This window comes from Chenopodium album, chromosome 14 (genome assembly GCF_948465745.1).
Source record: "Chenopodium album chromosome 14, dcCheAlbu1.1, whole genome shotgun sequence".
Taxonomy (NCBI): Eukaryota; Viridiplantae; Streptophyta; class Magnoliopsida; order Caryophyllales; family Amaranthaceae; genus Chenopodium; species Chenopodium album.
Window position 1 is genome coordinate 49,766,595 of NC_137847.1, and position 14,297 is coordinate 49,780,891.

General features: G+C 34.1%; 2 protein-coding genes across 2 annotated transcripts; one reads left to right on the forward strand and one right to left on the reverse strand.

Moving 5' to 3' along the window:
* Nucleotides 1-1,379: 1,379 nt before the first annotated feature.
* On the reverse strand, nt 1,380-4,799 carry LOC145578246 (uncharacterized). Its single transcript, XM_081635601.1, has one exon. It carries the CDS (start codon nt 4,797-4,799, stop codon nt 1,380-1,382), a length of 3,420 nt encoding a protein of 1,139 aa, XP_081491727.1.
* A 1,172-nt stretch (nt 4,800-5,971) lies between these two features.
* Nucleotides 5,972-13,225, forward strand: LOC145577428 (secretory carrier-associated membrane protein 1-like). The gene is made up of 13 exons (XM_081634857.1): nt 5,972-6,183; nt 8,217-8,282; nt 9,996-10,109; nt 10,223-10,285; nt 10,607-10,640; nt 11,285-11,407; nt 11,730-11,792; nt 11,892-11,985; nt 12,076-12,121; nt 12,212-12,279; nt 12,393-12,441; nt 12,713-12,778; nt 12,894-13,225. The coding sequence occupies exons 1-13, from the start codon at nt 6,127-6,129 to the stop codon at nt 12,978-12,980; spliced, it is 930 nt and encodes a 309-aa protein (XP_081490983.1). The 5' UTR covers nt 5,972-6,126; the 3' UTR covers nt 12,981-13,225.
* Nucleotides 13,226-14,297: the final 1,072 nt, after the last annotated feature.

Below are 14,297 nucleotides of genomic sequence, written 5' to 3' on the forward strand. Positions count from 1 at the left end.
TGTCTGAATTATCTGATTCTGAATTCCTTGCTGATCTTTTGTCAGCTCAGGGAATTTTATCGATTCTTGATGTATAAAAATTATAGATTGAGTATTCATAAAGCTGCTGTGTATTACGGAGTTGAATGAAGCTACCATACTAAACAAACAAGCGACTGCTTTTAACTATTATTAGTATAAGTTTTATAGCTAGTTGCTGACATGCTAAAGCTGTTGCTGACACTAATACCATGCTATTGTTGAATTTGTTACACCTGCTACTGCCTAGAAGTTGTAAGATTTGTAACAAACTAACAACCATCACTAGATCACTATACTTGGCAAGATGTGCCTATAGTTCGTATTCGAATACCGGTTAGCACGGTTTATTTAGCATCAAAGCTACTATTAGTGCTTACTGCTCACAATTTAGATGTAATTTGTGTATTATGGTGATAAATCTTGTCATCCTGTGATTATTTCATTATAACAAGATACGTGTTATACTAATTAATAAAACGTGTTAATGGTTGCTTATTTTTAGACAAAAGGACAAAAGGTGGAATGCGGAAATGAAAATAGTTCCTTAATAGAAATAAATAAGTTTCTTTGAAAGCGGTTTCTATTTCTAGACTATTCTAGAAGCGCATCAAACTTTTAAAGGCCAAAGCAAATCTTCGTACGCCTCCTATTTTTACTTTTTGGGCTGCACCGCTTTAAAATCAAAGTTTTTTTTTTTTTAAACACATAATTGACGATAATATTAATTAATTAGAGTCTTACACAAAATAAACACAATCCCATTCCGCTTTGCAAAATGTGGGATTGTTAAATAGCTTAGCCTAGAGCTAAAACTAACAGAAATAAGCCATATATTTATAACAAAAGAAATGGCCTTAATTTCTAATATAGTGCCCCTTCGAAAAACTACTAACTTAAAGGTTAATACACTAGCTATGATATCACTACTGGACCATAACAAACAACTACTCCTCATCAGAGTCTGCAGCATCAATCAGAGCAGCTACCTCAGCGAGTTCAGCATTGTAGATTGGTCTGATGGACTCAGGGCAAGCAAGATGAAGACAGTGCCCAACACTCATGTTCAGACCAATCTGAGCCAACTCATGTGCAACAGCATTGTTGCTTCTTTTCACATGGAGTATTTCAAAGGTGTCAAAGAATTTGACATCTTCCTCAATATCTTTCACTACTGCAGCTAATTCATGGTGTAGATTGTTTCCTGCAGATTTTAACATGACCCTTAGAGACAAGGCATCAATCTCCAATTCCACATCCTTTGCTCCAAGCTTTTTAACCATCGCCACTCCTTCTCTGACAGCTAACAACTCTGTTGCAAAAGCTGAAACCGCATTGTACTTACTTGAGAATCCCATAATCTAGGTACCATCATCCCTCCTCACAACACCTCCTCCAGCAGCTACATTGATGGCAGTCCAAGCTCCATCTGTATTAAGTTTTACCCAGCCTTTGGGAGGGGGATTCCACGAATTCTGAATGAGAGAGCTACTAGAGCTAGCAGCAACCTGGGCTTTACCCTGCAGTATGTGGTTAGTACATTGATAGTCCAAGATGAATCTACTAAACACCACTCGAGGATTGAACATTTTTAAATCAAAAACAACAATATTTCTATGCTTCCAGATGTGCCAAATTGCAATTGTGAAAGTCATTTTCCAATGACTATCCAAAGCAAGATTGAAATTGATCCACTCACACCAATCCAAAGCAAAAAAATCATGAAAACTAAAGTTAGTGGTTAGATGAATTTTTGCAAATATATCCTTCCATAGTATAGCAGATGAAAAGCAATCACGAAACAGGTGCAAATGAGACTCGTTATACATGTTACATCTAGCACATACAGGGGAAATAAAAGGCAAAAAAATAGCAAGTTTTTCAGCCACGGGAAGAATAGAGTGAACCACATTCCATAGGAGCATTTTGTATTTCGATGGTACAGTTACCTTCCAAAGTGATTTCCATGAGGAGTAGTATAAAAATGGATGATAGGTAGGAGAAATAAGAGCTTGATAGGCAGATTTGATGGTAAATTCACCAGACTTGGATAAAGGCCAATGAATAAAATCATCAAAATTGGAAACTGTAGAAATGGGAGTTGCTAAAATTTCAGAAACCAGATGATCAGGAAGTAAATGATTAATTTCATTCAAAAACCAAACCCCATCCTTGATGATATTACTAACAAACCAATTAGCCATAAGAGGAGGGACTGCCTGAGACATAAGAAGATAAATGGGAGCCTTACCCGCCCAATGATGATACCAAAGGGAAGTGGTAGAACCATTACCTATGCCTATTTTCAATCCTGAGGCTAAAAGATGTCTTCCCTTAAGAAGATCCCTCCAAATTGGAGAGTGAGAAGGCTTTGGAACACAATCAAAGAGAGCTGAATTCTTTAAATATTTCTCATTAAAAATTCTCACCCACAATTTCGAAGGATTATTAAGTAGAGTCCATCCTAATTTAGCCATAAAGCAAATATTCCAATCTCTCAACCTTCTAATACCCAATCCTCCAGCAGCCAAAGGCATAGTAACATATCTCCAAGCAATCCTAGGGCTATAATGCACATTATCCACCTTATTCCATAAAAACTTCCTACATCTTTGTTCAAGCTTATCAAGAATAGTAATAGGAATTAAGTTGGTTTGCATATGAAAAACAGGATAAGAATTTAGAACCGACTTAATCAAAGTGCATCTTCCAGCAAGGTTTAAAAGCTTAGCCTGCCAACCCCTAATTCTATCCATTGTTTTATCAAGCAATCCAAAATAATGAGAGGGTTTTAGCCTATTAGGACTTATCTCAATCCCCAAATATTTTCCAAAAGAAATAGAACACTTAAAACCAAATAGATTAGCAGTGTTAGTTCTGATTAAGTGATTCATTTTTGGTGGAAAAATCAGTGATGATTTTGCTTGATTTAATCTTAGGCCAGATAAATCACCAAACTTGTTCAAAATATGTAGCATCTCACTAATATTGGCAGTAGAAGAATTACCAAATAGAAACACATCGTCAGCATAAAAAATATGTGAAATGTGAATGGAAGAGGTGAGTCTAATTGGTTTCCACAAACCCTTGCGAACATGCTGCTCAATCATACTAGATAATCTCTCCAAGCATAAAACAAAGATATAAGATGAAAGGGGATCTCCCTGTCTTATACCCCTAGAGGGAGAAAAAGAATCACAGATTTCACCATTCCATAACACTGAGATATTAGGTGAACAAATGCAATTAAGGATTAGTTTACTTAGATTGACAGGAAAGCCAAAAAAATGTAAAGTATCCTCAATAAACGACCACTCTAGACTATCATATGCCTTGGTGAGATCAAGCTTTAAAGCACATATATTTTTTCCTTTTTTTGCCTTTTTGAACACATGGGCAATTTCTTTTACCACTATAATATTATCCTCAATACCTCTGCCAGGGATAAAACTTGATTGAAGAGGATTAATGATTTTAGTGAGAAAAGGCTTTATTCTGTTTGAGACCAACTTAGTTATCAGTTTATAACTAGTGTTACATAATCCTATGGGTCTAAATTCCGAAAATTTGGAAGGATTTTCAATTTTTGGAATAAGAGCAATATAGGAGTTATTAACAATTAAGGGAACCTCACATGACTGAAAACAATTAAGCACAAAGTTATAAATAGATGAACCAAGATCAGACCAAAAATGTTGTAAAAAACGTGGCTGAATTCCATCTGGGCCAGGACATTTCATTGGATTCATTGAAAATAAGCACTCCTTAACCTCATCTATACAAGGGATACGAGACATAGCATTCCTATTCTGATCAGTTAAGATAAAATTTGGAGCAGAACAAGTCTGAGAAGATATGCTCGAATTCAATTTGGAGGAAAAGATGTTCTTGAAATATTCAGTAGCTAAATTCTTTAATTTATCCCTATCTGTAATCCAAATATCATCATTATCCTTAAGAGCTAAAATCTTCCCTTGACTTTTCTTGACCTTGGCTAAAATATGAAAATATTTTGTATTATGATCACTATATTTACGCCAAGTAATTCCTGCCTTTTGAGCCCATATAATTCTTTCCCTTTTGTGAATATCCTCAAGATCCTTTAACAAATCCTGTTCAAGATTAGTTAGGAAATTCGAATTATTATAAGATAAATATAATTGAATACCATCCAATCTTGCCAAAATTTGCTTTTTTTTCTTTTTTAGATTACCAAAAACATTTGAGTTCCATGATTTTATATTTTTATTAAAATTGTCTAGACCCAGTAAGAAGTTATCATTCGAATCAGCCCAATTATTAACAAAAAAATTAGCAAAATCCGGATGCTCAATCCAAACTTCTTTACATCTAAGGGGAAAGGGGCCTTTAACAACAGGATTAGACATATCAATTAACAAAGGGCAATGATCAGAGTAATTTGTATGAGTAAGATGCAAAACCTTTGTGTGAGGGAAGCAATCAAGCCATGAAATGCTAGAAAGCGCACGATCCAAACGCTGCCGAATAAGTGCACCATCCTTTCGCGTATTAGTCCATGTAAAAGGAGCCCCATGAAACCCTAGATCCACAGCCCCTGCCTTATCAGTGAAATTCTTAAAATCTTTACATTGACTATCCTTGAAAGGTCTACCCCCCGATTTCTCTGACTGCTTTGTAACTTCATTAAGATCTCCAAGAATCAACCAAGGCATCTCATTAGGAGGGATAGAATGCTTGAGACGTTGCCAATCTAGATGTCTTTCTTTAGGGACACTTGATGCATGCATTCCAGTAATCATCACTTCGGGAGTGTTGTTGCTAAAGTGAAACAAACCGTGAAATAAATTCCCTTGATCAGAGAATTTCAGCAAATTCACACCATTTTCTTTCAAATAATGCAATTTTTATACTACTCCGTACAAATATTTTATAAACTATGGTTTATTTGCGCAAAATATGTATGATGAATTACACTATTTTAACATTACAAAAGGGCGAATTTTAAGCTTATACATGAGTTGTTTGTTTTGCTTAACTTTTGAAAATTTCGAGCTTATACATGACCTGTTTGTTTTGCTTAACTCTTGAAAATTTCGAGCTAACTACAAAAGTTCACAAACCATTTAGATTGATTTTTATCCCTAAAAAATCATACTCGGTATAATCATATAATGTGAAATTGAATCTGGATATGATGAAATGTTTTTGGAAATAAATAAATAACATAACATAACAAAGAAGAGAAAGTGTGACAACATAGCAATTCACAAAGACACGAGAAAAGCAAAATAAACTAGATTTTGATAGTGTTTTAGGTTCTAGTTTGGTTAACATGATATTTACATCCCATTAAAGATTGTATTTCATGCAAAAAAAAATTCCATTACTAATTTCTTGGTAATTTCCTTAACTTGTTTTGTTAGTAAAATATAATTTCTCTCTGTATAAATTTTGATAAATTTTCAATTTTCATTTGTTCTTGCTCCACTTTCCATTTTCGACCGTTTTTAAATGTTTGTTCCATTTCTTTATTTGGAAAACTTTTACATTATCTAATTCATTTCTCTCAACTACGGGATACAACATAAATCATATTTTATCACGAGTAATTATATATTTTCTCTCCTCCAATTCTCTTAACTACTTTTGTTTTTTACAATTTTTAATCCTTTCAACTATCCCACTACTTTTATATTTTTTACTTTCTCCAATTTCTTCTAAAAATCCGTGCATAGAGAAATGAAACAAGTATTTAAAAACGGGGAGAGTATAATATTTCTTCAAAAAATAAATAAAATATATATATATATATATATATATATATATATATATATATATATATATATATATATATATATATATATATATATATAAACACTTACAAATCACAAATTCACAATCGTATGAGTCGTATTAGAAAAGTCCTGTTAAAAATATAACGCTGACCAAATATACAATATACCTCCTCCTCGTCAAAATTTGGTTAAATTTCCTTGTTCAACAAAACCACCCTTTATTTTTTCCTTTGCTTTCTCTTCAATTCATTCTCTCTCTAAAATTCTGTTGATTATTTGAGATTGGGGTTTCTATTCCTCAGATTTTGCTTTCATTTTGAAGATCTCAAAAATGGCCGGTCGTTACGATCCAAACCCTTTTGAAGAAGAAGAAGTCAATCCCTTCTCTGTAAGTTTTCATCACTCACAAATACACAAACCCTTATCTTCGTTTTTGCCTTTTTAATTTTCGTATTTGTTTGATTTTTAATCTGGGTTTAGTTTGATTGCCGCTAAAAGGGTAGTTTCTCTTTTGATTGATTGAATTTTTAGGTAATATTTGATTTTGGGGTTTTTTTTTTTTGGTTCTTGGGTATTGAGATTTATTAGATCTAGGGTCAGTTTTTTGTTGTTCTTACTTCAGTTGAAATCGGTGAAGTGAGTAATTCGCGTTGATTCCCTTAAAAATGTGAACTTTATGTTCACAATTAGGTAATGTATGTGAATTTTTTATGTTTGGATGGGGTATCGTTATTGTTTGTAATATGTTGATTAGTGATCGATCTCAAAACATTGTATCGGATCATTGAACATTTTGATGCAATATGCAACCACGCTGTAGAAGTGTTGGTTGGACCATGGATTGATGGTAGTTTATGGTATTTTAGCCGGCCTATCTTCGGATCCATGTCGGCATTCCACACGGATGATTGATTCTCGTATCCTGTGTTCGGATGACTTTGGTGGTCGTTTAGGCTCCTGGAACTGTTTATGGTGATTTGGGGAAATGTGGCTACTTTGAAATGGGTGTGATTATTATCGTGTGGTTGTATTTGGTCTGGTTTCTCAGGCATTTAAAAAAAAATGTAGGGGTACGTTATGATTTGTTTTGAGCATAGGATGCCTAGTTAAAATTTCTACGATTATAGTAAATTAGTGATATGACTAATAATGTTGGTATAGGAAAGGTAAAGTTTAATTTGACTTTAATGGTTACTATAAAAAAATTATCTTTTTATAAATTGAACCGTCCGCTGATGTTGGAAACAAACTTTGCTGCTACACTTTGTTTGATAAGAGGAAATGATTGAAATGAGAGAGAAGGGAAAAGAAGGGAAACAAGCTCCCTTTTCTATATAAGAGCTTGGGACAAGGTGTGTTTGTGTGCGTGGGGTTGGGGGGGGGGGGGGGCAGAGGGAGGGATTCAACTTCGGGGAGATTTGGATGGAAATTGGAGTTCCATCTTCCCCCCTCTCTATCTTTCCCCTTCGATCGTTCTAGTTGCCATTAATAGAAGTGTTAATTTACTGTGAATCATGATTTAGGAAGCTAATGTATATGTTGATTGATTATATTTTTAATACAGTTTAGCTTTATTCTTCTTTTATTGGTTAGAGGGGGGCTTATTTAGTGTTTTTCATAATGCTTTGTTGATTACATTGGTATAATAGATCAAGTAAATCTTGTAATGGTTAGTTAATGTGGTCACTGGTATTGAAAGTAGTTGCTGCTCGCCTTCTCCTGGTAGCATTATTTGGTTGCATGCTTGTAATTAAATGACGCAGCGAACATGGTGGGTGGCAATAGAGGAAAGCTGGTTGAATCCAAGGAGAGTATTGTGAAGACATTTTATTAAGCCGTAAATAAGGCTATTTGCCTCATTTTTTTCTGTCTATTATAAAGCTGTGACAGATAGCATTGTAGCAATCCATTAAATTTTATTTAACTGCTTCATTATCTTTTATATGGTTTTTTTTTTTCCTATTCATTTTCTTCTTTTCTTTCTTTTTGTCATAGAGTAAATTTGACATGGTGTCATTAAATAAAGGGTATTAGTGTTTATTTTATAACTAGCTTCATTGCTTCATACTTTCACCCATAAGTTTTGGTTGAACGAACTTAGTTGGGGAGTGTTATCTAGTCAATCTATACTGGCTCATGATAACTATAGCTGTTCCTTCGTCAATCAGTGAAGTTCTTTTTTACTTTTTCCTTTCAAATACAATGCTTCCTCCTTATTCATTTTAGTGGGTGCCATGTATATGGAAAGAGTCAGAGAAGGCACCTGCACAAAAGAGTATTTAAACAGACAAAAAAATGTGTGTTAAATGTTATTTTTTTTTTCAAAAATGGAGTAAATTTTTATTATTTCTTTTACTTAACTGTATATCTGTGTTCCTATAAAAGAAATGATTGAAAGACTAATGTTTTAATCATCTCTAGGAACAAGAAAGGAAGGCCAAAGCTTCAGGTCAATCAAACTTTTCTGGAGGAGCCTTTTATATGCCTGTAAGTACCGTTCTATCTTTTCAAATCAGCATTTCTCCATAATGACTTATACGTTTGCCGTTATTACTTTGGCTTTAAGGCATATTGTGGGGGTGATTTCAGTATATGTGGTCCCTCAAGGACTTATATGAGGCAATGAGGGTATGGTTAGTTGATTACTGGAATGATGATGTTCTTTTGCTGTTTTAAATGGGATGGAAAAGTTCCTAGGATGTTTCTTCAATCATTATCAAAGTAGGAATCACTAAATTGATACCTAAGATGAGACCCCATTTTATTCAAAACGGTTTAAATTGCTATCAATTTTATATGTTTAATTTTAGCTGTATTATCATGTCAGGTTAGCCTTTGATTGTTCAAGCTTTTCTTGCAGCCAGATTAAAAATAACCTTCTCTAGGGTTTTACAATTAATTTGATTTTGCCAAAAACAGAAATTTTATAAACTGAAATATACACACTTTTTTCAATTTTAAACCATAATAAAGTATGGTTGGTGACTACCTTTTTTTTGTGTGGGTATATTTTCTTTGAGCATTTTCATGTGGGTGCATATTATTTAAGTGTTACTCTTAAGATGTATCTGATGCAAGTTTAAACCAAGTGTATCATAATCTTGTGCAAATGGCCACACAATTATTGTACATTGGGGTGAGACGAAATCAAAGCTCATTGAGCTTGAGAAATTGAGCTCGATTTGAGCTCAAAACCCCTTAGACATTGCTCGGCTCGAGGCTCAACTCGAGCTCGTCCCGGGGTTCGATTAAATATTCGATCTAATCTCAAATTTACTTGTTTGTATCAAGTTTTTATAATTGACAATGGAATTTTCTCAAATAAAGCCCCATATATGACAATAACCCCAATTGTAAATAGATAAATTTGGATTTTAAATCATTTTATTTAAAAATGATATGAATGTTAAAAAAGATCAAGCTTGTTCATGAGCTTTTGAGCCATGCTAAGGATAGCTTGGGCTTGGCTTGTTAAGATCTCAGGCGGAACTCAAACTCAAGATGAGACTGCTCGAGCCAAGCTTTGACTTAGTTTTGACCGAGCTGGGCATCGAGCAGGCTCGGCTCGTTTACCTCGTTAACACAATTAACACCCCTAATTGTACGTCACATACTTCTGGAGTAGCAGGCGATGACACTAATTGGATGTGCTGAATAATTTACCTTGAGATGATTTTGTACTGTTGTATAAATTAGTTGCTAAGAGCCCTTATAACTTCAAATGACTGATGCAAGCTTTATTTATTTATGATTGATTAATATATGTTATCTGCTGTGTGGCTTGGAAATTGCTAAGGACATATATGAAATCATATGAACGCAAAAAAGGCAATTTGTATGATAATTTGTTATGAAATGATGTCTTTGTTCATGTAGCTGACCCCATCATTGGTATTGAGGCTTCAATGTTGTTGTTTAATGGTTACAGAGCATATTGTCTTCCATGTACCAAAGACTCGTAGGTGCTTGAGCATTAGGCACAATCATCTTTTAGAAATGAATTTGCTACCTTGATTATTATAATTATTTTATTTTTTGAAAAATTAGTATGGCCTTTAGAGTTGTGTGATTGTTGATTGTCTTATCTCAAGTAGCTGAACTGTTCAATTTAGTCCTTTCATTGATGATCATCATGGCTTTGTTTTCAAGTGTTAGCTATGATGGTCTGTTTGATTCACAAACATTCTCCTTGATGTGTAGAATCCTGGAAGTGTTCCTCCAGCCTCAAATTCAAGGCTTTCACCTCTTCCACCTGAGCCTGCTGACTTTTACAATCCTACTGCAACAGTTGATATTCCCCTTGATTCTGGAAAGGTAGCTGCAAAAAATTCCATGTTGAATGTTGTTTGCTATCTTGTCACTTTTCAATATTTGTTGTGGATACTACTTATGAGTTATATATTAATGGCCTTAGACTTTTCGTATAGGATTTGAAGAAGAAAGAGAAAGAACTTCAGGCAAAAGAGGCTGAATTGAGAAAGAGAGAAGAGGTAAGTTCTTGTGTTAATCTTTGCCGACACAATGGCTTTTTTTCATCCTTGTTGCTTGCTTGCTTGATCAACATGCATTCATCTTTTTATTGTAATCATTTACTTGTTTAGTGCTTGTTAAGAATTTTTGCTGTTCTTCTTGTTTAATCCTTTGAATAGTACAAAATTCCATAAGTTTCCATATTCATGTTGTACCACACATTCATGAATGCAGTGGCCTAATGTGCATTTGTAAATTTTGTAGTGAATTTAGGCCTCTTTTGTAGATTTTAGTTTCTATTGTCTTTGTGGTTACATTAAAAGTTTTGTTCAATGATACAGGTGCTGAAACGGAAGGAAGATGCTGCACAACGAGGTAGGCTTATTGTTTAGCTGAAAGTCATCCTCGCTGTTCTTTCTGTTGTTTATTTAAAGCTGCTATGCAGTAGTAAGAGTGACACTTTGGAACCAGGCTGCTTTTATTTTTTGTGCTTGACATTGTTTTCCTGGATTTTTACTGTATGTAGAGTATGTAAATACGTTCTTTTTTTTTTAAAAAAATTTATATAGCCGTTCATTTATCAATTTGTTGGAGTTTCTACATTGGTAGATATCTAGATGGTAATAAATACTGGTAATTGTAATAAGTATATGTAATTGTAATGAGTATATGTAAATACATTCAATTATATTACTACATGCTAGTTTATCATCAATTCATCATTACACTAAATTGCTAGTTTACCATCATTTATAACCGCCTACTGAACAGAGAGACCCTAAGTTGCTTTTGCTTTACTTCTTCCTAATTCTGCTTACACTAAATTGCTTTGCATGTTAACCATTAGTTTTTTTTTTTTTTTTTTTTTTCCTGCCTAATTCTACTTGCACTAGATTTTTCTTACTAGTTTCCTTCTAATATATGACCTGGCTAGACTTGATGTATTGTATGTGTTTTTTGGTTCAATAGTTGATGGCCACATTTACAATTTTTAGCTGATTCATACTTTCCCTTTGCAGCTGGAATTGTTATCGAGGACAAGAATTGGCCTCCATTTTTCCCAATTATCCATCACGACATTGGAAATGAGATACCAATTCATCTGCAGAAGTTACAGTACACAGCTTTTGCAACTCTGATAGGTCTGTTCCTTTTTTTGCCCTTTATTTCCTTGTATGTTGATGTGTATTATAAGAAAGTGTTTTTAAATCGCAGTAGGTCATATTAAAGATCCAAAGGATACTCTGGTAATTTCGCACTTCTTTAACATGTACTGATCCCTTTAAAGAGTAGATGATTGTCACCTCTTATAGTTTGTCCCATAATTTCTCTCATTTTCTTGTAATATTTTTAAATAAGTTGATGGATATATTCATATTGGCCTATTTGATGAGACACAATGTCTTCGAATTGATACTTCTTCAGATTGCTTGTTCTGACATTGTCAGTGTTTGAATGTTGCAGGTTTGACACTGTGTCTCACCTGGAACATTGTAGCTGTTACTACAGCTTGGATTAAGGGTGGTGGTGAGTTACTACTTTTGCTGTATACAAAATATACTATTGTGGCTGTGACCCTGTGATATATTGGGCTTTCTAGTCGATCTAATACATGACTTGTTCCAGATGCAACTATATGGTTCCTTGCTATTATCTACTTTATATCGGGTGTCCCTGGTGCTTATGTGTTGTGGTATCGTCCACTTTACCGGGCCTTCAGGTACTTGATACTTAATTATTCACAATTCAAGTGATTGTTTATTGTTTTTTTTGTTTTCCTTTTAACTTTCATACCTCCTTATTTGAGCAGGACTGAAAGTGCCATGAACTTCGGATGGTTCTTCTTGTTTTATCTGGTAAAGGCTCTTAAGACTGTTGTAAGGCTTGCTATGATTTCTGTTGGAGTAAACATATATTCACCTCTTTTTCATTCTTTCCTTTTGCAGATTCACGTTGGCTTCTGTATTTTTTCCGCTGTAGCTCCTCCTATTGTCTTTAAAGGAAAATCCCTCGCGTGAGTGTTGTATAAATTATTACCTTTTTTTTTTTTTTTTTTTTTTTGGGGGGGGGGGGGGGGGGGGGGGGTGGTCAGAATATTTGACTAACCCTTGTTTTCCTTATAAACAGAGGAATCCTTCCAGCCATAGATCTTATTAGCCAGAATGCCTTGGTTGGGGTAAGTTTTAAATCCTTATTTTTTTCGTATTACATTTTCCTTTAAAATGGATCACTTGATCCAAAATTTAGTTTGTTAAAAAAAAAATATCGTTAGTTTAAGGTATGGTATGATATTATTCAGGCATTATTCTATTACTGCCTTCCCCTTACCACTTTGTTCTCTCCAAGGATCCTTTTAAAAGTTCCATTTCAAGAGTGGTGTTAGTATGGTCAATTGTGAATGCTCTTAATATTAGAGGTGATAAATTTCTATCAACTTATGTTTGCAGATTTTCTACTTCATTGGATTTGGACTATTCTGCCTTGAGTCGGTAATCAGCGTAGGGGTTCTTCAGGTCTACCTCTTCACTCCCCTATTTCTTCCTTCTCATTTCTAAATTCTAAAGGTTTTTTAAAGTAATTTTCGAATTGCATGGAGCACTAACAGTCAAAATAATATGGATATTGCAGCAAGTATACATGTATTTCCGAGGCAGTGGCAAGGCAGCACAGATGAGGCAGGAGGCTGCTAGAGGTGCCATGAGAGCCGCATTTTGATTCCATCCAATGACTGCTGAGTGCTGATTCAGGATAGTAACCCCTTGTGTATGGTAGAGAACGAAAACCATCTTTCAGCTGCACATTCCATACGTGTTATATATATCATTGTTCCTTTATTTGCTTTTCACATTTTTCATATTAGTGGATTGTGAGAGGGTTGTTTTTTTTCATAAAGGTTGTAGGTACATTAATTCTGATTTGCATATTCTATAGATGAATTTTCAAAGTTATCGCGTATTTAACTGCAATGTGTACAGTAATTTTGTTTAATTTATGGTACTGGCTACAATGTACTCCGTATGTTTACATATATTTGCTATTCTTTGCTATAGCAACAAGAATATTTGCGCGTTTTTGGTAGTGAAATTACCATCGTTCTGTATAATATATGACTTGAACTTGAGCTTGTTCCAGCCGAATCCAAATTGTACTTAAATCACATGACCTGATTGGGACCTAAACTGAAAAATGATCCTACTTGACGAGACAAGGCCCCAAAGAAATTGTGACCGCCATTATTAGCTTATTATTTGAATTGGTTGACATTAGATCTGAATGTGACCCTATCCAAATTGCATGACTAATAACTTAATAAGTAAAAACTATCAAAAATGACCTGAATTGAATTTAATCAATTATACAGGTCTGCAACTGTTTGAGAACAATATGTTGGTGGTATTAGAGGCTTGCCTGTATCATGACTGGGAAGTAAGTGTATCAATTAAACCGGAACACTTTGACAAAAACCGATTAGACCCTGGACTCTTTAATAAGAACTCGGCATTAAAATTTAATTGATCATATGTCATGCATATACACTCTCATGGTCTTTGATGCATTCGAGTCATCATCTCTATATGAAACTTACCTCTTTGAAGATTATCACTTCGATCTTATAACTATGACGGTTATTTAAGTTTATTGTATTTGTATAAAGTTACAGTATCTAAATTGAATACTCCAGATTAGATATTGTATTTGTATTTTTCGTATAAAAAGGAGTGGTACATGCAATCATCAAAAAGGCAAAGATTTATCATCAACCTATTTACTCTCACAAAAGTTTTAACAATTTAGCCAATACATTTATTCTTGCAGTCCATCGTGGAACCATCATCGTATTAATTAACAAAGGAAGTGTTCAACACAAAATGATGGACCCACCTTAAGAAAATAATACAAGTAATAATAATGAAAAGAACGAAATTATATAGAAAAAGGATGTATACAAGCTCAAGGAAACATTAAGGCGGCAGTAACATATTTTGCATTTGTACGGATGATGAATTGCATACCAATCAATGTTACGTATTC

Bases quoted from the DNA above. Each gene is read 5' to 3' on its own strand.
- LOC145578246 (XM_081635601.1), bottom strand. From the start codon at position 4,799: ATGATTACTGGAATGCATGCATCAAGTGTCCCTAAAGAAAGACATCTA.
- LOC145577428 (XM_081634857.1), top strand. From the start codon at position 6,127: ATGGCCGGTCGTTACGATCCAAACCCTTTTGAAGAAGAAGAAGTCAAT. The intron at 8,283-9,995 runs GTAAGTACCGTT...CTTGATGTGTAG, and splicing joins GAGGAGCCTTTTATATGCCT to AATCCTGGAAGTGTTCCTCC. The intron at 11,793-11,891 runs GTGAGTTACTAC...GACTTGTTCCAG, and splicing joins AGCTTGGATTAAGGGTGGTG to ATGCAACTATATGGTTCCTT.